Genomic DNA, 25,584 nt, shown 5'->3' with positions numbered 1-25,584 from the left:
TTCAAAGGGGATCCAATGCCTGTCAGCCTGGGATGACATGCTCGACAAGCCACGATGCTTCGCTAGGGACGGCTTGCACCTGTCACCCCTGGGTTTTCGGATATTGGCAAAGGCTCTTGCCACCTCCATAGTGTCTTTTTTAGGCAAGGCTCAAAAGACAAACCCACCTCCATAGGTATCACAAGGGATAAGAAACTAAGAGTAATGCTACTCAACGCCAGAAGTCTAAACCTCAAGATGCACGCACTCGAAACTCTCCTTAGCATGGAGAACATCGATATCTGTGCAGTAACAGAAACCTGGTTCAAGGCTCCCGAGAGCACCCTAGCACTACCAGGTTATACCTCATACCATGCTTTTCAGCCCCAAAACTTGGACTGAATCACAAAAGGAGGGGGAGTATCAATATTCATCAAAGATACCCACACCTCCAGGTTGGTGGCACAGCACGAAGAATCAGAGAATATCCATGTGCAACTAACAGTGGGTAAAACTGCCTTCCAGTTTATAGCCTGAGAACACTGGAAAATATGAAGGTCTCTCCAAACACCATTATATTGGGCGACTTCAACTACCCAAACATAGACTGGGAGCATTACTCTAGCTCCAACACCCTAGCCCAAAGGTTCCTAGAATTTATAAACTCAAATGCTATGGAACAACTTGTTACCACTCCCACAAGAGGGGAAAACATACTGGACCTGATCATCACCAACATGGGGGCTCTATGCTTCAGACCAGAAGTGTATCCCTCACTGGTAAGATCAGACCATAAACTAATCGCATCCCGACCCCACCCCCTGCCCAGAAAACCACAGTGAAAAACTTCTCTAAAGCAAATTTCACACTCCTCAAAACTGAGGTGGAATCCTTCAAAGCCTTCGGGCCTGTGGAAAATACAGCCCAGACCGCAGAATCCTTTATAAATGCATTCTATGAACTCCTTCAGGAATGCATGGATCATGCAATCCCAAATAAAACCAAGAACCAATCCTCCAAAGGCAGGCGTCCTGTCTGGTGGACCCCAGCCATAAACAAACTATACAATAGAAGGAGGAATCTACTAAATGATAGAGCAAAATCCCAAAAAAGGGAAGGCATCTCTGATCAGTATTAGCAAAAAACTACGGGCACTCATAAAATCGTCTAAGGCCAGCTTCAAGAGAAAAATTGCACAGGACACTAAGGATAATCACAAGGCTTTCTTTAGTTATGTTAGGAACCTGGGTGGTAATTCCCAGATATGCTCGGAATTAGTCCAAAATGACAAAAAATACACCGAACATACAGACATTGCCAACATCCTAGCTGACAGGTTCAGCGCAAACTTCTCCACCCCCTCACACCAAAAGGGCAAATATCTATCCCAGCAGAGTGCTGCCCCCCTGACATCTCAGATACTCAGGTAAGAGCTGCCCTCTCCAAAGCAAAAAACGCAGCATCAATGGGACCAGACGGTGTCCCGGGCTGTGTCCTACATGAACTCCAAGAAGAGCTAAACCCAAAGATAAAACTACTGTTCAATCTCAGCCTTACTACAGGATATGTACCCAAAGAGTGGCATACAGCAACAGTGGTCCCTCTCCACAAAGGTGGTGCTTCAACGGATCCTGGAAACTATCGCCCCATAAGCCTGACTAGCTTGGTCTGCAAAGCTATGGAAAGGATCATCATGGACCTCATAAATAAAGATATTGGGGACCTACAGACACTGGAACCTACCCAGTTCGGCTTTGTTAAGGGCAGATCCTGCCTCTTAAACCTGGTCGAGTTCTTTGAAACAGTCACCAAGGCCATTGACGAGGGGAAGGTGGTCCACACAGCCTACCTGGACCTCGCAAAAGCCTTCGATACAATACCCCACTCGGGCATTATAGATAAGCTCACCAGCTTAGATATAAACCCCTATGTCACTAGATGGGTTGCAAACTGGCTCAAGGACAGAACCCACATGGTTAGATTTGCTGGAGCCATGTCAGACTCCAAACCAGTTACAAGTGGCGTCCCACAAGGCTCAGTCCTGGGACCTCTCTTGTTCGGTATATATTTCTAGGAGGTACAGGCCAACACAGAAGGACTGTGGCTGACCAAGTTCGCAGTTGACTGCAAAATAGGCACCATAATCAACTCTCCAGCCGACACAAGCATCCTACAAAAGGGCCTCATAGAAACAGACAACTGGTGCCAGAGCCATGGCCTCAAGCTAAACGCCAAAAAGTGTATAGTCATCCCCTTTGGCAAAAACAAAGTGCCCACAAATTACCACATAGGTGGTAATCCATTAAGTATGGAAGAAGTAATTAGGGACCTGGGGACCCAAGTTGATAGCAATCTCTCATTTGAAAACCTCGTGGCCAAAGTGGTTAGAAAAACATTTTATATAGCCCACCTAATCACGAAGGGATTCACATCTAGATCAGGGTAGGTCATCATGCCTCTTTACCCATCCCTCATCAGGCCCATAATTGAGTACAATGCCCCTTTTGGGATGTACCTTACCAGACACCTGCAGCAACTGGAAAGACCCCAAAAGTACCTCACCAAGAGGATCAAAGAGATCAAACAGATGCCATATGCTGCCCGGTTAAAGAAACATCAGCTCTACTCAGTGGCATACCACCTGCTCAGAGACGATCTGTGCCTGACGTATAAAGCCATGTCCAACCCGGAATTAATGGACATGCACCTCAGAAAATCCAAATCTCATCGAGCTACACGCTCGAAAGACTTGAACCTCAGCACTGAAATAAATAGGACATGCTGGAGGGACAGATTCATAACCCAGAGGCTCCCTTCACTCTGGAATAAAATCCCAGTTCAGGTTAGGCAGAGTCCCTCATTGACTCTCTTCAAGAGGAATCTTCATGAGTGGATGGGAGATCGTAGGTTTACCCCGGGTATCACTTCTGTGTCACTGTTAGACAGAGGCACAGTATACTAACCTTGAAAAAGGGCATAGCAAAATTAATTTAAAATGGGTGGCGAAAGCCAAACACACTCTGGCTATGCTTATAAATGCCCTAGGGCAGATAGCCTAGTATGAACCTATGAACCTATAAATATTGAAGAACAGATCAAATATATGAGGCAAATTCATGGAAATTCTGTGAAAACAGGGACAATTGAAAGGTAAGGGGGGAGATGGGAGACACTGCAAAAGTACAAAAATAAATGTGAACGTGCTCACATTTGTGCCAAAACCTCTCTTCAATGAAATTAAAACACTGAATATTAAGTTCAGCGAATTTTCATTCATGAGTATTTTCTCCAGGGAAAAGAGACAGTGGACCAACATTCATACCGAAACACACATCACAGTATATCAAAACCATCCTGGTGTGGGGCTTTGCCCAAAACACCCCCCAATGTTGGGGGCTGCAGCCCCCCCTATTTATATATACCAACTCCAAGATCACACTACAGTGGGAAAAGGACAAATTTCCTAATGCTGACCAATCAAGTCTGTTCCCTGGGTAAATTATACAATGACTGAACATTCACTGAAGTTAATTTTCAATGTTTTAAGTTTGATGAAGAGAGGTTTGATGTATTTCTCATTCGATGACTGAACACAGACTCGTGGCATTGTGCTTGTGTGTGTGTCTGTGTGGTGTGTGTGTGTGTGTATGTGTGTGTGTGTGTGTGTGTGTGTGTGTGTGTGTGTGTGTGTGTGTGTGTGTGTGTGTGTGTGTGTGTGTGTGTCTGTGTGTGTGTGTGTTTCATTTCTTTATATCAAGTGAAGCTTGTTATCCATTAGAAAACTTTCCAGGGGTGGGAGGTTGGCATAGTAGTTAAGGTGTTTACCTTACAGACACAAGGTACAGGATTTGATTCTCACATGGGGTAATTGGCTAGGCTTGAAATGTCCCAGATGGACAGTTAGCCTAGTACTAACCTATGGACCTGTTTTTAAAAGGTAGGTTAACGAATCAAAGCATAGCCATAATTTAATATACATCTTACTGTTAGGGTTACCACCTTTTCAAATGCCAAACATGGGACATTTTTATGGTAATATAATATTTTGCAGGACAAAACATATCTACAAAAAATGGAAAGGACATGAATTCATATTTTGTCAAAATAAAACATCCTTGTTGTAGAATATGAGTTGGTTTTGCTGTTTCTTATAACATTAGGGCATTTTGAGTAACATAACTTTTTAATGCATGTATTAAAGAAAATGTAATTAATTATTTTTGTACTAAAATCTCAGGACATTTGACATTTCAATTATTTTTTTTCATAGGAAGCATTGGCCCAAATTGGGACTGTCCGACTTAAAGACGGGCAGGTGGTAATCCTACATACTGTATATTTATAAGTTTATATGTTGGTACTAGGCTATCAGCCATAGGGCCTATACAAGCCTAGCCATAACAATTCCATGGCTATTTCTTCCCATAACATTTACTTCCCTGGACCCCTGTCTAGAAGGGCAACTGACGTGATCCCTGGGATAAATTTTCTATCTCCCATCCAATCGCCAATGTTCCTTTTGAAGAGGGCCAAAGAGGCACTCTGCTTGACATGTATGGGCAGTCTATTCCAGAGTCTGGGGAGTCTCTGGGTCAGGAACCTATTTTGTTTGATATCACAAAGATTAGGTTAGGTCCATACTAGGCAAACTGCTCTTGTGGGCCATTTTAAGCCTAACCAATTACCCTATGAGAATCAAACCCTCCACCTTGTGTCTTTAAGGTAAATACCTTAACCATTATGCCAACCTCCTTTTAATGACTGCATATCCCACTTTTCTCATAAAGATGCTCATCACTTGATTTTCCGTTTATGACAGTTATGACAGATTAACATAAAAACTATCATATGGAAAAAGTAACGTATAATTTATATAGCATCTTCTTCATTCTATTTACGCCTTGAGGTGGCTTCCATATCTATAGACTGCTGTCCCTCCGGGATATGTACAGATTTTACAAGATTACTGCACCAGTTTATCTGACTTCAGACCTCAGATGAAAATCGAGATTACAAGACTCACCATCACAATTTATTATTACAGCATGAACAATTAGCCATTTTGTACATGCGTGTCTTTCAGTCAAAGAGAATGTTTATAGCATCTCTAATATTCCATTATGTACTAGAAGAGAGGCATAAAGCTTTGTGTTGCTAGACCTAGCCCTTGCATTCCTACAGCCTCCATTTGCCTATTGAGTGACCCTGTGTAAGATGCTTGACCACACAGTGCTCCTGAAAAGGGAACTTGTGCCCATTCAGCTTATCCAGTTACATTTTTTTTTTTCAGGAAGCGATATAGGATGTTCTTTTATGACTCTGAAAACTCCATACATACTGTGCACCAGTGATAAGTACTAGCAGAGGAGTGCAGAAAGCTTCAAAAGGACTAGACCAGATGGTAAATGTCTGGCCCTCTCCACACAGGCATATGTTGCTAATTCTAGCCTGAGGCACTCAGGAAAAAAGAGTTAAGTGGATGAGTCAGTGGTGAGCTATATTTAAGATAATGACAATCCACTTGTGGTTTAAAGTATTGCATTGAAAGCTCTTGATTCCTTATCCTACATATCGGTTGCACAAGGCTTTTAGTAGATTTTTTTTATATTTTTCTCTGGGAAGGGTCTAACATCAGCGGTATGGATTTCAGTCTCAGCAATGTTGCATTTGTGTATAATGGAAGCCTTGGATGCTTTGTCTTGTACTGTGATCTGTTCCACTGCAGAGTTGTTTAACGCACATTGGATCAGATATGTATGCATGTACTTACTTGTTGTTTATTGGCTGTACAGTTAGAAGATTACATGTTTGAGCTGTTTCTCAGAAATGGCTTGAAAATAATACACACAAATAAATTAACACGATTTGTATACAAAATATTCATTACCATTAAATACCTATTACAAGCGATGCATGAGACAAATGTATAGCACACAATGTACAACAACAGATGAGTATGCTAGCAGGTAGGCTAGGTAGACACCAGGACCCAAGTTAGGTCTTGTAATTTGTCTAATCAGAATATCAGGTATTTAATAAAACATATATGTACATAACCATCGGGGTAAGAAGTTAGTAATATCGACTTTGACATATAAAACAGTAACTGTGATACCAAAAGGCAGAGAACCATTTTTAGAATGTCCAATTCTCTTAGGATATAGGAAGGGCACTGAAGATAAAAAAATGAGAAATATATTTCATTATAAGCGAAAGGACCAAAGTAGCTGAAAAGTACAAACTGGAGTCTTTAGAACAATCTTTAAAGTGGGGTATATACATAATCCCATTAGAGAGTGAGGAAGGTATACTTAGGATGGAAGAGAATGTGGAAGAATTGCTAAATGGAGCTTTAACTGAAATACCTTGGCCAAGACTGCATGCCAGAACAGATTAATCTGACACCATACAAAGGGCACGCTTCCAAAGCATCAGAAGCCAGGGGAAAAAAACAAGTCTTTAAACTGATGTCCTCATACTGTGAAAGAGTGAGAAAGAGAATTTGAGTTCAATAAGTCTAATCTTGAACAAAATTTCACCTGATGTAGCAGTTTACAACAACTTAACTACATAATATAGCCAGGTGCACATTATGAAAACAGGTCAGCATCTTTTAAAAGCTCTAACAGACAATAATGGATGTTAAGGAAAATGCTAATATTTGAAAACTGCTCTGATAAAATTAAAAATGATGGGAAATATCCTTATGGTTCTAAAATGATAAAATATGGGTCATCAGTATTAAAAGGAAGTATATAGCATGGAAAAAGTATGATTAACAAGTTAGGCAGACCAAATAAATTGTCAGCACCAAAGTAAAGAAATCTTGGCTAATCAAAAAGATTGATAAACATTGAATTTGTGTATAAGGAATAACAGGGAATGCAAAGTGTAGAATAGTAATGCCAAATAAAATGGAAAGTTTGTTTGTTTGAGTCTTTCGGCTTTTCCCGGTTAGGGGTCACCACAGCGGAACTCCAGTCCGCTAATGACTGGTAGTTGATTTTTACGTGCCGAGTTACCAGCCCTGACGCACAACCTTCAACGAAGGTACGCCCATTCACGCATGTCTCCACGCAGAAGACGCTCTAGCTGAGAATCGAACCGGACAGCGTCTTACTGTGAGGTGACAACGCTATCGCAGCACCACCACCGTGGGTCCAATGCTAAAAAGAAAGGGTGCTAAATATACTCTTCGGTTTACCATTGTCAGGGAGGTTTAGGGAAACACCACTGGAAATGTGCAGGGGAAAAGCAGATTACCTCAGTTCTCTGAAGAGAATAAAATGTAAGTGTAGGCAAGGAAATGAACACTGGTGGATTTCAACTAAAAATGCTTAAGAACTGAGGCAAAACAGATCATACCAGGGCTAACATTCTTACAATTTCTTGTAGACAGATAAGAAGCCTGTAGACTGAAAGAGGATAAAACTGTCTCCTCTTCACCTAAGTGTAACCAGTGCTGAGACTGGAAACTATCAACCTCTTTATTTTACCTCAGTTTTATTTTATCTAGTTTTAATATTTTCATGTGTTAATTGCTTAAATCTACCGAGTTTTCTAGGGCACCTAGGAATATAGATCTAGTTAAATTATTTGCTCAGAAACACACTAATTTTATAGCTGAATACTATGTAAAGTAGTTGTAAAGAACATAATTTAATAAATACTAAAGTAAACAGGGAACACCTGAAAACCACTGGATTACAGGACAAAAGCTACCATGGGCTCACATTAGGAAAGCCATTCTGGGGAAAGCTAGTATTGTTCTCTGAATAGGTAATGTTGACCAAACAGGAAGCATGAATACATTATTCTAAGACTTTAGTAAAGAAAAAAAAATGGAGAAAAACATAGTGTTAAGATACAAACATGGGAGAATACTGACTAGGCTACAAAGATGGAGCACAGATGAAAGGATGGCAATCAGAAGCTGTACAACTGAAGTAGGCAATGGGGGCAGATCACTGTCATGTGTTTTATAAATTATATTACAGCAGGTGTGGATTAAAAAAGTTTATATGTACCTGATGGCAAGCTGGTAGATAAAAAGAAGTTAAACTAAAAATGAAAAGAGGCTTGTAAATACAACAGAAGCTGTCTAAAACCGTTCAGCCTAAACTAGTTGCTCACAGATGTGCAAAAAAATAAATAAATAAGTGAAGGAACCGAGGGCTGTCTATGAGATGATCTAACACAGACATGCAGTGTAAGAAAACAGAAGAGATACTATGGGGAATTGAGGATAACTTGCATGAAGTAAGAAAGTTAGTCATCCTTTTTACAAATAGGTATTAAGACCGTGGTTTGAGTATTGTGTTTAGTTTTAGAGGCATTACTTTTATTAAGGCATAAACAGAAAGGAAAGATACAGTTTAGAGAAGGGCAAATAAAACTGACTTTGTTTTGCATTAGAAGCTACATAAAGAGAGATTAAAAGACCTCAATATGCACAGCTTTAAAAAAGGTAGCGCAAGGACATGACAAAACTTTCAGTCACCTTAAAGAAGTCTATACAGTCTAGCTGGGTATCACATTTCAGACAAAAATAAATGTCAAAAAGCAGTTGCATGGGAACAAGATGGCACAATATGATTCAGTGGACAGCTTACATATAGCTTAGAGATGCATTATTTCAAAAAAAGAGAGGTGGATATCTGATACAAAGTTTTCTGAAGGTCTCATATGAGAATTTAAATCAACTGATGCTTTATGTAGATGAAACAAATTGATCAAAGCTTCAAGTCCATTAATGCTCTTAAAGAAAAAGTAGCCCCTTGAAACTCTCCCTATGAAAGATTTCGGTTCTTATTTGAAAATGACTCCAGAATCACACAAACATGGAAAAAAAAAAAAAAAAAAGCCCAACAAGCTCACACATAATGAATCACTACACATGTGCAAATGGAAACTGCACTGATTTCTAGTATGAAAAGCTATCCAAAAATGAACTCATCGAATTTATTGTGGCTAGAATGTTGAATGTGTTTGTTTATCATGTTTATTATAGAACAGGTAGTAATTTAAGGGATCCCTACTCATACTTGAGGTGAAATTGGTGCGACTGTGGAGTTGGTATATATAACTTCAGGGTGTGTGTAGAGCTTGCTTCCTACATTGGGGGGGGGGGGGGAGTACAGGAGGGCCTGCCCTGTTGCAAAAAAATAAAATAGATTACTTTTTTATCCTTCTGAGTTTCAGGCATTGTTTCCATCCTTTCTTCTCACTAACTTTCAGAAAATCAGTGTTTCATAGTAGAATCTAATTTGAGTGAAGTCTACTCAGTTATTTTTGATAATGAGATCTAAAGAACAGGGATTTGGATGTTCTGTTTGACTGCATGATTCACACTTGCAAGGTGTTTGTCTGTCTCCAGGGATGTTCAGCTGTGAAACTGCAATACTGAAGTAAGAGTGATGGGAAAAGAAACCCCCTTCCCCCATATGGTAGTGTGGTGGGCTTTGTCCCCTTGTACAAATGATTTTTCTTTCCTATCTGTTTAGTTTAGGGATTTTTTTGTTTGTTTTCACTTCTCAGCTTCTTTTACGGTGAAGTTTAAGGATTGTAGCTTTCAGTGTGTTTTCTTTCTGGTATGTGTGGTTTCATTAATTTATGATTCATATTTATTACGTAAAAATGACTATATTCAGAGATGGAGTGGCAGGAGATTCTCCCTGTTGTGGTTGATGTCAGCTAGAATGGGTGATTAGCAGGCAGTTGTAAAAGGGGGATAAAGGATACATATTATTCACAGTCGATCTAGATGACTCTCCAGTAGTTACTACAGTATATACCTGCCATGATGGATGGACAATTTCTCACCATTTCTCCAGCTAGCTTGATTGACATGGGCATCCTGAGGCAATGTAGCAATTGCCTCATGTATACTGGCAACCAATTACTCTTAAAACAAATATAACATGTGAGCGATGTATCTATATTATGAATCTATTCTCTCACATAACAACAAACCAGATATCAAACAGGTTGTCAACACACACACTTCACCACTTGCACATAACAAGCTCATGACACATAAACCCACATATGCAAAGGTACTCCCTAGAAGTCTACCTAAAGAGCAGAGACCTCCCAAGCACAAACCTACTGCACACACTGCAGACCCAAAAGAGTTCACTACACATGAGAATACACACAACAACGTCTCAGCCAATAAGCCCCTAAGGCAAAACACCTCAAAACCAAATGTTTTGGTCATAGGAGACTCCATAGTGAGACACACAGATGTCCCCCTCACCAGGCTGGACAAGTAGAAGGTCACAGTCAGCTGCCTGTCAGGTGCCAGGACGCATCAAATAACACATGCACTCAAGTGTCTCATCAACAAGTATAGTTATGACTCTGTAGTGTGTGTTGCCCTCCCTGGTAAGATCTGATCATAAATCAGTGTCATTCGAAGTAATGATCATAACTAAATCCAAAAACACATGAATTGTTTAAAAACAAAGGGGCTTCGCCAATGGCGGTATCCAGTAGGCTTGGTGGAAGGGTCTGATTTCCATCATGAACTCTTGAACCTTTTTGATAAACAAGGGTTCGAGTTTATTATTTTACTCATGAATCAATATAAATCCGAGATAGCGACTCTTAAAAGCGAGTTAGAAGTCCTTGAACATGCAATTAAATCTAGTGTGGACTTCCCTCTATATAAGTATGACTATATGCAGATCTTTACCAGCATTGATGCCACTATGGCAAAAATGCTGAATATTAAGAAGAAAAAAATCGCAAGAGATCTACATCAGTATGCCAATAATAATGCATACCCTCGTCCACACTTCACTTAGCCTGCTGATCAGAACGGACCCCCTTTAAAACTTATTGCTAATACTCAAGAAGTTAATGCCAACTCCCAAAATGGTGAATCTAATACAAGCATAGAGCAAGCCTCTTTTCTCCGTAGGAGCGAGAGAATTAACAATAATTCTAATAAAAACAAAATTTTCAATAGCAATTCTCATATCCACCATCAGCAAGCGGGTAATGATAATAACCAGCCAGGCAGAAGTTATCAACAGGGTTTTCCAATGAATCAGAACAACCAACAAGTAAAGTCGAGGATGAACAGGAATCAGGGTCGTATGCGGAACAGACTGAATCAGCGCAGGAGATAACTCAAACAAGTTCGGTGAAGCCGCAAATTATTTCAAGCTTAGGAGGGGACTTTCATATTTATAATTATACTGTCTTGAACATACCCTACAAAATGGTTGATTTCTTCTCCAAGGGCTTGACGTTTGTTCTGGACACCAATATGGACCTTGTAAAAATCATAATAGATTTAAAACTATTTGTCTGGAAACTTAACTTGAATGCCTTAATGGGGACAAGTTCCACTCTCACTAACACACTTAGGGTCTCAAGTTTGTTCAATCCACCACTACATTCCAGTTTACATTCTTTTGAAAAGGTGTGTGAGACTGACTTTAGAGCTATGGGCACTAATAATGTTACCAACAGGAATGCTAATATTAACATTAACAGTAATCAACGTGACTTTATTAAGTTATTATGGAAATGTAATATAAGAGTTATGAAACCTGATAAAGGGGGTGGACTGGTCTTCATGGATCATAGTATTTATGTTGAAAACATGAAGAAACACCTCAATACTGCAGCTTATGAACTAGTTAGTTCTAACGAGGTAAATATTGCACATAGAAGAATCAAGTCCACCCAAGGTTCTATTGACATCGATTTACATAACTACCTTACTATGATAGCCCCTAGAGCACCAGCTTTATTTGGCACACCCAAAATCCATAAGAAAATCATAAACCCCCCGTTTAGACCGATTGTTGATGGGCGGGGTTCTATTACTTATGGGTGTGCAAAATATGTAGATAGTATTTTAAGACCCTTAGTGGAACAAGAGCCCCAAATTTGCAAGGACTCTTGGAGTTTTCTAACTGATTTAAGCAAAATCCCCTTCCATCAAGAATATTGGTTTCTCACAATAGATGTTAGGGACCTCTATACGGTCATACCTCAAAGTTAAGGTTTGGAATGGATTAGGGAATTTATGGTGCAGAGACAAGTAAGTGAATACACTATCTATGTAGTTGAAACCCTTTTGGAGATAGTTTTTACCAACAACTACATGTTGTTTGATGGGCAAACATATCTCCAGAAAACCGGGGTGGCTATGGGGTCACCCTGTGGAGGGAGCTTTGCCAATTGTATCATGGCACACTGGGAGAAGACCTTACTATTTAATAACAATTTGTTCCAGAACAATGTCACTTGGTACACTCGTTACCAAGACTACATGTTCTTGGTTTGGAAAGGTCCCAGTGATTTAGTTCAGGAGTTTATCACTACTGTCTCTTCTTTGATGGATTTTTTTGAATTCACCTATAACTTACAAGAGAATAGCACCAATTTCCTGGACATCCACCTGTCTAAAGACCTGTCCAACTCTAGGTTTAAAAGTTCAATATACAGGAAACCTACTTATTCCAATTCATTACTGCATTTCACTAGCTGTCATTCTCACCATCAAAAATGAGCTGTAGTTAAAGGTCAGATGGTGAGGGCAGCTAGGATGGTCTCCGATGAGACAGATTTATTGGATGAATGCGAACTTTTGGAATCTATGTTTGTTAATAGAGTTTACCCCTCATCTTTGGTGGCAAAAAATTCTGCTGAAGTTATTTCTAAGCATCACACAGGACATTTTAAACCCCTTCTTTTTAGGAACATTCTAGACAGTAACGATGGAGTTGACGGTCAAAGTCACAGCACCATTAGGGCTCAAACACAAAGTTTTTATATTAGCTTCTTGTGCACATATAGCCTTGACCATTCTCTTATAAGGGAAATCCTAAATAAAAACTGGGCCCTAATTATTGAAGATAGTAGTTTGAAGAAGGTGCTTGGAGATAAACCTAAAATAACTTACAGGCGAGGTGCTAATCTTAAACAAAGTAGAACTAAAGGTATGTTTAGATGTGGAGCATGCCAACAGTGTAGGCATTTAAGTACTGAAAGCCAGGTAAAAATTAGAGATAGGAATTACAAAATTCATGGCAGGAATACCTGCAGAACAAAAGGAGTGGTTTACTCCACTTATTGTCAAGGATGCACTGCTTTCTATATAGGAAAAACAGAAAGAAAAATTAAGCAGCGTATCTATGAACATCAGTATGCCATTTGTAAGAAATACACCACAAATGCTTTTGCAAGGCAAACTATAGAGTTTCCAGAACATAAGTTCAAATTTGCCATTTTAAAACAGGTTTTAGTTGACCAGAGGGGTGGTCCCTGGCAACTTAAATTAGAAATGGAAGAACTATTTTGGCAAATTAGAACTGCAGCTTATATACGTCCAGGGCTTAATGAGTATGTCTCCATTAAGTGCATACTTAAATACCTGGCCCTGAAGAGGTAGGTTCTTGGCATGTTAACTTACAAGTTCTGGTTTTTAGCTCTTACTCATCAATGAATATTGGAATGTTCTCTATTATTGGTATGTGAATTTATTTTATTACAACTCATATAAATTGGTATATATTCCTTCATTATATTGTATTACTTTATTTAACCCAATAAAGCATTTTAAGTATATAATAGTTAGTTCTTTTAGAAGTTGTTGCTTAATGCTTGGTGTAGGTGGTCTAAGCACATAGGTTTGTAACATTACCTTAGGTTACACAATACTAACACTCTTGTTGTTTATTCCCCTACTGATTTTAATTTTGCCCTCCCTTTCTTGAACTTTATGAATACAACTATGGCTTTAATACACAATTAAATGAATGGTTTTATATATTGGGCTCGATTGCATAAATACTGGATAAGATTTTTACACTTTGGGTTTAAAGATTTAAAGTTTTTTTTAAAAAAAGCCATTCACTTGTATTTCTGTTTGGAATTACTTCAAAAAGTTATTTGTTTGTATTTCTGTTTGAACTTTTTTGAATATTTGATATTTTTGATTTTTGGTTTTATTTTTGTGTAATATTTTTATGTAATAGTTCTTTAAATATATTCATTCTGGAATGGTTTTAATTGAATAATTAGGTTGTTTATATACATTTTATATAAAATGAAGCTTAATCAGTGTGTAGTGTGTCTGAAGAAGGAGAGGTACTGTCCACTCCGAAATGCTTATTAAACAGTTAGTTCGTATCTTACTGCTCTGTCTCTTTATCTCGAAGTAATGATCATACCTGCCACCCCCCCCCCAAAGAGCAAAAATGATAAAACATTTTTCCAAAGCAAACTATAGCCTCCTAAGCAATGGCATAAACAGTTTCAAACCCCCTGCTACCACCAGAGGTGTGGACCAATGCCCTGTATAAACACCTATACAAATGTATATTCTCAGCTGAACCTGAACAAGTCAAAACAAGGTCCTCAGGGAAAAAAACAACCACCCTGGTGGACAACAAGCATAAATACATTATACAACCAGAAAAAGAAACTAATGTCCAAGAACAAGAGGGAAGTGACTCAGCAGAGGAAGGATACCCTCCACAGCCTGAACAAGCAAATCAGATATCTTGTAAAGTCCTCTAAAGCTAATTATGAAGCTAAACTAGCATCCCTAGCTAAGGATAATCACAAGGCATTCTTTAGCTATGTAAGAAATCTAAAAGGGAAGGCCCAGCTATGTGCTGAACTAGTAGTGGATGTTACCACTCATACTGAACCCTGAAGACATCGCCAACCTGCTAGGAGACGGCTTTGGTGCAAACTTTACCCCCTGTCCCCACAGGATATATCCCAAAGCATACCTTACACCAGTCATCTACCTAGTATCTCCAAAGAGCAGGTCATAACCACACTCTCCATGGACAAAAACACATCCTTTTGGGACCAGATAGCATACCAGGCTGCCTATTAAATGGTCTAAAATAGGACCTAGTGGAAACATATGGCACTCTCATCAACCACAGTCTAAGTACTGGCTTTATCCAAGCAGAGTGAAACACAGTAATTCCCTTGCAAAAAAGAGGATCCATCAACCAACCCTGGGAACTACAAACTCATAAGCCTAACCAGCCTTATCTGTAAGGCCATGGAGAGAATCATCATGGACTTTATCATCAAATACATAGGTGACCTTCAAACTCTTGACCTGACCAAATTTGACTTTGTTAAGCATAGATCATGCTTATTAAACCTGGTGGAATTCTTTGAGAATGTCACCAAAGCCCTGGATGAAGGCAACACAGTATAAACAGCCTATATTGACTTAGCCAAGTCTTTTGACAGAATTCCCCACTTAGGCATCATTGAGACTCTCACCCAGCTAGGAATTAACCCATATGTCACTAGATGGGTAGTCAAGTTGCTCACTGACAGAATCCATACAGTAAAAGTTAAGGATTCTACCTCTACCAGCAGACCAGTTACCTGTGGTGTACCACAAGAATCTGTGCTGGCCCCCCTACTGTTTTCAATCTATTTCTCAGAAGTCCAGGTGAAAATAGATGGCCTATGGGTTACCAAGTTTGTTGATGACTGCAAACTGGGTGCAATCATCGAGGCTACCAATGATGTTGACATACTACAAGGGCTTACACTGTCAAATGATTGGTGCCAAAGCAATGGACTTAAATTAAACACACAAAAATGCATTATTATCCCTTTTAGAAAAGGGGAAGTCCCGGTAAATTACAATATTAACAGCACTCCCCTTAGTTCAAACCTTGTGGTGAGAGATTTGGGAACACAGGTTGATAGCAACCTTAACTTTGATCACCATGTGTCCACAGTGGTAAGTAAGGACATCTGCACTGCACATCTCATAAATAAGGGAATCGCATCCAGAACTAAGTATGTTATAACTCCTCATCAAACCACTATCAGAGTATAACACTCCCTTCTGCATGTACGTCACCAGACACCAGCAGCAGCTAGAGAGACTTCAGATGTTTCTCATCAAGAAAATTCAGGGCCTTCAACACATGACCTACGTAGACAGACTGAAATCCCTGTCACTGTACTCTGTGTCTTATAGGCTGCTGAGAGACGACTTGTGCCAGACCTACAGAGCAGTCTTGGACCCTGCCCTAATGGAAATGCTGCACATCTGCAAGTTAAATGGGACAATATTAACTCATTCTAGGGATATTACCCAAGCTTGCAACATTAAAACGGCATGCTGGAGAGACAGATATGTTTCCCAGAGATTGCCACTCCTCCGGAACAAACTCCCAGTTCACATAAAACAGAGCTCCTCAAGGAGTGTATTTAAGTGTATCTTAAGACAACTAGATGGGAGACTGTAAATTTGGTTACCTATTACAGCCACAAAACCGCAGTTACGTGAATACGGAAACGTCGACACATATTGCGCAAACTGCGAAAACACTGAACGTCCTGAAGAGTGAAATTCGAAATTTCAAATCATCATAGTTGGCCCTTCTCTGGTATAGCTCCTTAAGGTAAGTGTGCAATAGTTATGGACCTTAGGGTTAGGGTGCGGGTTAAGGTAAGTGCATACATAGTAATATATGTAAGCTTTAGTTTAGGGTTAGAAGTAGGGATTTTGTTAAGTGTATGTATGTATGTGGATTATTTATTTTGTTTGCGTATAGCTCCTTAATGTAGTTGTGCAATAGTTACGGACCTTAGGGTTAGGTAAGTGCATACATAGTAATATATGTAAGCTTTAGTTTAGTGTTAGAAGTAAGGTTTTGTTAAGAGTATGTATGTGAATTATTTATTTTGTTTGGGTAGGTAGTACGTAGTGGTTGGTGGGGTTGGCCAACTATGCCGATTTGACATTTTGAATTTCGCGGTTCAGGACGTTCGGTGTTTTCACGGTTCACTCAATATGTGTTGACGTTTCCATATTCGCTTATGTGAGGTTTCGCAGTTATAATATAGACCATGCAAATTTACCCCGGGGTAACACCTATGTCCCTCTTGAATAAATGTAGTTGGTGTCATAGACTCATGCCGCAAATATAGGTCATACAACTTGGTCAATAAGAGAACAAGGGTATAACATGGCTAGACTTATAAAGGCCCTAGGGCTAATAGCCTAGTAACCTCCTATGAACCATTCAGCCTATGAAGTGTATATTTCCAGAAAGAGCCGCACAGCTTTGCATTCTGTTTGCTCTACAACACCTGTGCTGTTAGTGCTGCTTTACAGAATGGCATTTCATGTTACCAGAAGAGCATGACAAATTCTGGCTACAATAGCTAAACAATGGAAAATGTTTATGTGCTCCAACAACACTTCCTATAGGTGACAAGAAAACAGAGATGCACTCACATGGCTCTACATATGTGTCTGTATTTGTGTTGGCATGTATGTATGCTTTGGGGTTAACATTGCTGCAAATCATAAACAAGCTACATAAAATTAGTGAAGATGCACAGCTTAATGGCAAACATAGCATGATATTAGATAAACTTTAATACCTCATTTCAAAATCTTGTATAAGTAACATTTTCATCTCATTATCAGGTTATATGTTATGACTGACATCCCTGCCTGGATACTTGATAGAAACCTTTTTGTCTATGCAACAGAAAAATCTTTGTCTGTTTGAGGAAATTGTACAGCAATCCTTCACAACTTGATTTGGAGCAACTTGCGTGGATGTATGCTGGCTTATTTGTTTGCTGAGTTATAATATTTGTGCATGTATACTTATATAAATCTTCATGTATGTGTGCATACATCTTCATTACATCATCATGTTTACCATGTTTTAACTTGTTGCCTGAAACTGTATTTGGATGGTATAGAAATACTTATGGAAAGTATGTGTTGTACTAGCAAGTGTGTTACCAGGTGCCGTATGCACAGATCACAACGTTTTCCTGGTTAGTTGCACTGTGCCTTATTACTTTGTATCACTTTGTCTATTAATGCTTCATCCCACTTGTGGATTGAGTTCCATGTTTAATTCAAGATGTTTGGCTCATTTGCGTATATTTTGCTCAGAAAAATGGGACCTTTGTATATGAGAAAATAAAAGGAGCTGTAGGCTCCTGCACTATGTAATGTAACTATAGACAAGCCTTTCTCCATGTGATTCCCTGTTCACTAACCCTCTGCTTGAATGTTTATGTATCCAACTCATGATGTTTCTGCATTGTACACTAACATTCCTCACTGGGCAGGCCTGGAAGCACTAGAATACTGGTTATACACGTCAGAGTTGTACCAACCGGGTTTTAATACTTTTTTACTTTGCCTTGCAGAATACGAACATGATTTTGGTGGAGAAATCTGAAAACCTAAGGTATAAGGACACGGGAAAATTGAATTTTTGGATCTCATCTCATTTCCAAACATCTACAGCAGGTTAAAACAGAAAACTACAGAAAAAAAAAACTTGCCAACACATGTAACATCTTAAAAGGTAATCTCACAGTGCGGAAAAAAAGAAACATTTCATGTTATTCCATACCTCTGGAATGTTATTCTTGCCAATAATCTGCCAGATATACCAGTCTTCTTTTCGGGATGTCTTTCTGAATCTGAATGTTGTTACAAAGGCATATTCATCTGGAAGCCCTTGTCGAAAAACCTCACTGAAAACCAAAATGAAATAATTTTATATGTATGTTCCCAGTAGCTTAAAGATAGTACTGAAAATCTAAAACAGTAGTGTTTATTATAAACACCATCCAAAGTTTTATTCTGTTTGACATTTTGCTAAATGATTAAAGAAAAGGAACAAAATAAGAAATAAATTGGTCACCATTTTTATACACCTGCCTCCTTTTTATTAGGCCAAAATGAAGTTAAGAGTGGAAAATAGTGGTCTAAAAAAGAAGAAAGTTTGAGAGTAATAATAATAAAGTTCAATTTAATTCCGCCCTGACATTCGAGCTGGAAAAAAACTGACGTTTCATTTCCTCAGAAAAGAAAATGGTGATGGTATTCAATGGTGACGGTATTCAATGGTGATGGTATTCAATGGTGATGTTATTCAATGGTGATGGTATTCAATGGTGATGGTATTCAACGGTGATGGTATTCAATGGTGATGGTATTCAATGGTGATGGTATTCAACGGTGATGTTATTCAACGGTGATGGTATTCAATGGTGATGGTATTCAACGGTGATGTTATTCAATGGTGATGGTATTCAATGGTGATGATATTCAATGGTGATGGTATTCAATGGTGATGGTATTCAATGGTGATGGTATTCAATGGTGACGGTATTCAATGGTGACAGTGTTCAATGGTGATGGTATTCAATGGTGATGTTATTCAATGGTGATGTTATTCAATGGTGATGGTATTCAATGGTGATGGTATTCAATGGTGATGATATTCAATGGTGACATTATTCAATGGTGACGGTATTCAATGGTGATGTTATTCAATGGTGATGGTATTCAATGGTGACGGTATTCAATGGTGATGGTATTCAATGGTGATGATATTCAATGGTGATGTTATTCAATGGTGATGGTATTCAATGGTGATGGTATTCAATGGTGACGATATTCAGTGGTGACGTTATTCAATGGTGATGGTATTCAATGGTGATGGTATTCAATGTTGATGGTATTCAATGGTGATGTTATTCAATGGTGATGGTATTCAATGGTGATGGTATTCAATGGTGATGGTATTCAATGATGATGGTATTCAACATTTCCTGCTACAACAATACTTAGCGTTAGAATTCCAATTAATCATAAAGGTGGGGCTTCAGTGGACTCAGGTAATTACATACCCATAAGCCTGACCAGTCTCATCTGTAAAGCTATAGAAAGGATCATTATGTAATTAATATATGAGAATATAGGCAACCTGCAGACTCTTGACCCAACCCAATTTGCATTTGTCTAGGGCAGGTCCTGCTTACTTAACCTGGTCAGCTTCCTCAAAAAAGTTACTGAAGGAATGGATAAATACAAAACAGTGCACACTGCATATCTAATCCTCACAATGGTGTGCGACACCATCCCACTCAAATATCATACATAAGCTCTCTCAGCTAAATGTCAATCCCTGTGTAACTCACTGGATAGCAAACTGGCTCACAAACAGAATCTGGGAATTAGGATGGACAGTTATACCTCCTCCAAAAGACCTGTCACTAGCAGTGTACTGTAGGGTTCAGTTCTCATCCCAGTCCTCTTTGGCATTTACTTTTCAAAGGTCAAAGATAATGTTAAGAATTTGGGGATGTCATGGTTTGCAGATGATTACAATCTTGATGCCATCATAGGCTCCCCAGGGACACCAAGATCCTCCAAGAGGGCTTGTCCTAAATAAATGCCTGGTGACAAAACCTTGCATTAGGACTAAATGCCAAGATGTGTATAATCATATCCTTGTAACTATCACATTGACAACACACCAATGAAAAATGATCCCTCAGTTAGGGATCTGGGAACCTTTGTTGACAATGAACTGGCCTTTGACCACGAAGTATTCAAGGTTGTAATAAAATCATTTTTTATTGTGCAGTTTATATCTAAAGGTATTGTATACAGATCCAGGGATTTAATTATTCCACTGCACTTGGCAGTCAGGCTGATCATTAAGTATAATGCCATTTTTGTTATGTACCTGTCCAAACATTTGTCACAACCGGATCAGGATCAGCCACAATGCTTTGTCACTAAAAAAAATCAAGTGCCTAAATTACAGTGTCATAAAGACTACTGATAGGTGACCTCTGCCTTATGTTTGAGCTTCAGCAGACCCCAGTCTGTCAGACCTATTACATATTTGCATGTCCAAAGGTACCATGAACACCCTTTCAAGGGATCTCAATCTCTATTGGAAAATAAATAGAACATGTTGGAAGGATAAGGTTGTATCACAGAGAATAACACTTCTGTGGAATTGTCTTTTGCTCCACATAAAACAATGTACATTTCTTGCTCTACTCAAATATAATTTGGATGAATGAATGGGAAGCTACAAATTCACTCATGGTTTAGCATTCCAGTCTCACATGGATAGGGGACACATGTAAATGTTACCAACATATCCTTGTTCAGTCCGTCTCAGAGTTATTTGTATGCAGAATATAAGGGCTAAAAGCTACCATGGGAATGTAAGGTTAGTCTTCTTAAGATCCTCACAGATCAATAGCCCAGAGTAAGTACATAAGCACCTGTGAACCTATAACTGAAAAACTAGGGATATTTTAAAACATGCAACATTATCAGCCATATCAGTTCAGAGAACTTGCAGTATTGTTAAAATTTATGCATGAGAATTCAAATGGTCAGATTTTTAGAGGTTTACTCAGAAACAGTGTGCAGACAGTTTCTATTTCTTTGGCATGATTTTCCCATTAAAGAGCAGAAGTCACTATTTTTATATGTGCAAATGTATTCCTAGCTTTTTATCCAAAAAGAAGGAAATATGACAGGATACAGAAAATACAGATATGAGCACCATTACTGCAATAACAAATATTAAATAACAGGATCACTACAGCAGGCACTGTTAATAAGGATGGGATATTGCTGTAAGTAGACTGTTGTTATTGCAATTAGACATCTAAATGTCTACTCTCGTTCAATGGCTATAATAAAAAGCATGCAGCATGCCTCAGATTACTCATTTTTTATGCCTGGTAAATGGCAAGTAGATCTACTACGGCAACAGATGCTCTAATGGGAGGCTAAGAACCTGTGCTATAAATATAACAATCTGTAATATAGCAAGACACCTGGCTGTGCAGGACAAATACCACAATGTTCATTATGGATAACTACAAAACATGGCTTATAGTCTGCAAGTATGGCAACTGCATGGCTTCAAAAAGACCTTATAGCATTAGAAAACATTGAGAGCCAGCAGACTGTAGCATAAACCATTTATTAGCTCAAAAGCATAATAAAAAAGAGACAAAACAGACTGGTTTTAGCTGTAAAAATTACAGAGCCTTCTTCAGTGCAGTAAGGACATATACACTTGTTCTCCTTTTTACAGGCAACCACTAGATGAGGCACCAAATTAATAAATTAATTGGCCATACCAATTAAACGTATTCACTAAGCCATGGTGAAAACAAAGCCCCCAGTCTGATAATCCATTTCTTCTCTTTATTGTTTAAAATCTGATGCCAACCTGATTTATTTGTTATCTGTCCAATAATTTTGTCTATCACAGTAAAAGTAAAGGATGCATTCTTATGTGCCTCAGTGTGTTTATATAAAGCATTTGTGAGCTTATTGTGTCTAATGTCACTTAGATGTTCTGAAATTCAGAATTTTAAAGGCCTGTATGTTTGTCCCACATAAAATGCAGAGCAGGTGCAGGTAACCAAATAAATCACCCAGTCCGTCTGACAGTTTGCAAAAAAGAAAATATCAAATAATTGCCCGGTATTTTTGGTACTGAACTGGCATGTCTATCACCCTTTTGCAGTGAGTGCAATAGCCACAGGGAAAACATTGCTTAAGTTTGTTCCCCACAAGAGTGGTTTGTATAGCATCATCTTTACATCTCCAACCATGTTTATAATGACTTAAAAATGAACCCAAATTTTTGCCTCTCCTGAAGGAGAAATGACATTTGTCTTCCAAAATCTTACATAATTTGGTATCTGCTAAGAGTATGTTCTAATGTCTGCGGCCACGATTAAGTAGGACATCAGTGTTCCTTCCATAAGTAGTGACCAGTCGGATGGTTGAATCTTTGTCCATAGTCTTATCCCTGTATGTTAAGAGATCATGCCTGTCATGATTCCTCATTTTGTAGGGGTCTATATTAGATCAACGAACACGTAAATGTTCGAATCTTTAAAGGTCGACTGTTATAAATCGAACATTTACGTCTTCGAAAATCTTTAAAAATAAAAAAAAAACTAAGTAATACATAAACCAAAGGATGTAGGCAGGGGGGGCACCCCCCACACCCCCTACTTAAATATATCAACTCCAAGATCGCGCTACAGTGTAGTGAAGGGGAAATTTCCCATTTCCGCACTGTAGTGCACTGATGTGCGATCTCAGAGTTGGTATATTTAAGTAGCGGGGGATTGGGGGGTGCAGGGGATCTCACCCCCCTGCTAAAACTCTTTTCTTAATTTTTGTTTTCTTTATTTTGTTTTTATTACATTTTTGAACATTTAAATGTTCGATCTCTAAAGGTCAACCTTTAGAGTTTCGAACATTTAAATGTTTGTTGATGTAATATAGACCCTTTTGTAGCCCCTATTCCTGAATCTAATGGTAAGGTCTTCTTGATATACCTGGTAAGTAGCATCATTTGAGCATATTTGTTTCATATGCAAAAATTGTGAGTTTTGGGATGTTTCTGCATATATGTGGGGGGTGAAAGCTGGTAGCATGGAGAAGGGAGTTATAATGAGGGTACTTACGATACACTTCTGATGTTAAAGTATGGTCATTGTTTCTAATAACTAAAACATCCAAAAAAGTGATCCTGTTAATATTGTAGGTGACAGTAAATTGTATACCCCATTTGTTGTCACTTAAATATTCAACAAACTTCATAAAATAATCTGGATCCACTCTGCATACTAACCAGCAGTCATCCAAGTATCGTCTCCAAATATCAGTTTCACCTAGATAAATACTGTGTGAGTTGGCATAGATGAGCTGTTCCTCAATGTGGGCCATGAATAAGTCAATATATATGGGAGCAAATGAAGGTCCTGTAGCAGTGCCTTGTATTTGTAAGCAGCATTTGTTCTTTTAGTAGAACATGTTCTTGGTAAGAACGTGTTTTGCAAGGCAAAGTAAAAAAAGTGTTGGTACAATTCTGACTTGTATAACCAGTATTCTAGTGTTTCCAGGCCCGCCCAGTGAGGAATGTTAGTGTAAAATGCAGAAACATCTAGGGTGCAAAGCAACCACCCTGGCTCAAGCTGCATCTCTGAGATAACTTTAAAGAATTCTGTAGTGTCTTGGATACGGGCCCTAACCCATTTGAGAAGTGGTTTGAGATACTGTGTCAGAAACTGGGATAATGGTTCCATGATAGAGCCCCTACCTGAAACTATAGGTCTACCAGGTGGAATTTCCAAGTTCTTAGGTATTTTAGTTAGAAAATATATGTACTGACTGGAAGGGTCGGGCACCGTGAGGTGATGTAATGTGTTGTCCATAATGATTCCCTCATTCTTGGTGGATGCCAAAAACTAATTGATTTGTTTCTTGAAACCAGGAGTTGGGTCCAATGTCATATGGGTATAATAACGACTGTCAGTTAGCTGTCTCATGGCTTCTGTGTTGTATTGGGTCCAATCCAGTACCACAACTGCCCCACCCTTATCTGCAGATAATATTGCCAAATCATGGTTTGTTTCAAGTTCAAGGATGGCATCCATGTCAGTCTTTGAGAGATTGTTTGATTTGGCATGGAACTCCCTAAAGTTGAAATGCAGATCTTTGAGAATGCAGTTCTGAAACATTGAAACATTATGATGCATTGGTGGCATAAAATTAGATTTGTGATGTCTGAATCCATCCTGCGATTCAGGAGTAGGTGCTGTTTGAATAAATAATCTCAGGTTAAGTAATCTACAAAACTAGTTAAAATCTTGTGCAACTGTATCTTCAGACACATAAAATCCAGGTATAAAATTAAGACCTTTATTCAAAATTTTAACTTGGGTGGGTGACAAAGGGGTGGATGAAATATTCAGTACATTATTATGTTCTATTTCTGTACCATCAGTTCCAACAATCCTTCCATATTGTCCACTTTTGTGATGTTTCCTGCCCCCTCCTTTGCCTGCCCCTAAAGGGATCGGTGTATTGCTTCGTTTAGAAGCTGGAGAATCTTGGGCATGCTGTGCATCAGGCTCTAAACCTGATGAGGACTCCTCACCAGAAGTATCATAACTGGATGAGGAAGGCTTCGTTAAAATGGACTTTGGACTTTTCATTTTAACCACCTTCCTATCTAATTTTATGCCACCAATGCATCATAACGTGTTAATGTTTCAGAATTGCATTCTCAAAGATCTGCATTTCAACTTTATGGAGTTCCGTGCCAAATCAAACAATCTCTCAAAGACCGACATGGATGCCATCCATGAACTTGAAACAAACCATGATTTGGCAATATTGTTTGCACATAAGGGTGGGGCAGTGGTGGTACAGGACTGGACCCAATACAACACAGAAGCCATGAGACAGATAACTGACAGTCGTTATTATACCCAGGTTTTCTGATAACATTAAAACCTGTGTTGGTTACATTTCTTGTAATCATTTTAAATAGAGTTGCTTGCTACTGAGATTTGTCTGCATACATTAACTGGACATAAGCTGATTTAAGTATATTTTCTGCATTTTATTGTGGTTTTATAATTTGGACTGATTCCTCAGATCTAGCTCTGTTGAAACTGTCTTCCCCACCCCACCTCCCTGTTCTTGGTTGTAGTTTAAATTTGGTGGCTTTTGCAGTGCCCACCCCACTGTAGATTTGATCTAGGACACTCCCCCAGTCCCATCTCTTTACCGCATTCTATCTAATAAACCCTTTCTGCACTTGCTTTTAGCCCTTTTTAATTTAATTACATTTTTTTCAAACTGTGTGTGGACTAATATTGCTACATACTCAAGTGTGCCAGCTTGCACTGCATGTGAATTGTTTTTACTACTGTTTTTGCTACTTTTCTGGGAAAAAAAAAATCTGCTTTTACTGTATTTGT

The 25,584-nt window shown here is 38.8% G+C and overlaps 1 protein-coding gene across 1 annotated transcript in view; it reads right to left on the bottom strand.

The window, feature by feature from the left end:
- Positions 1-25,584, bottom strand: part of COL22A1 (collagen type XXII alpha 1 chain) — a 2,341,282-nt gene that overhangs the window by 1,491,817 nt on the left and 823,881 nt on the right. Inside the window, exon 6 of the mRNA XM_044067281.1 lies at positions 18,381-18,504. Coding sequence (XP_043923216.1) covers positions 18,381-18,504 — 124 coding nt within the window. The remainder of the gene's footprint in view (positions 1-18,380; positions 18,505-25,584) is intronic.

Source organism: Protopterus annectens, chromosome 3.part1 (genome assembly GCF_019279795.1).
Source record: "Protopterus annectens isolate FY-2018-M chromosome 3.part1, PAN1.0, whole genome shotgun sequence".
Classification (NCBI taxonomy): Eukaryota; Metazoa; Chordata; order Ceratodontiformes; family Protopteridae; genus Protopterus; species Protopterus annectens.
The sequence above is the reverse complement of the archived record's forward strand: the minus strand, read 5'-3'. Positions and strand labels throughout refer to the sequence as shown.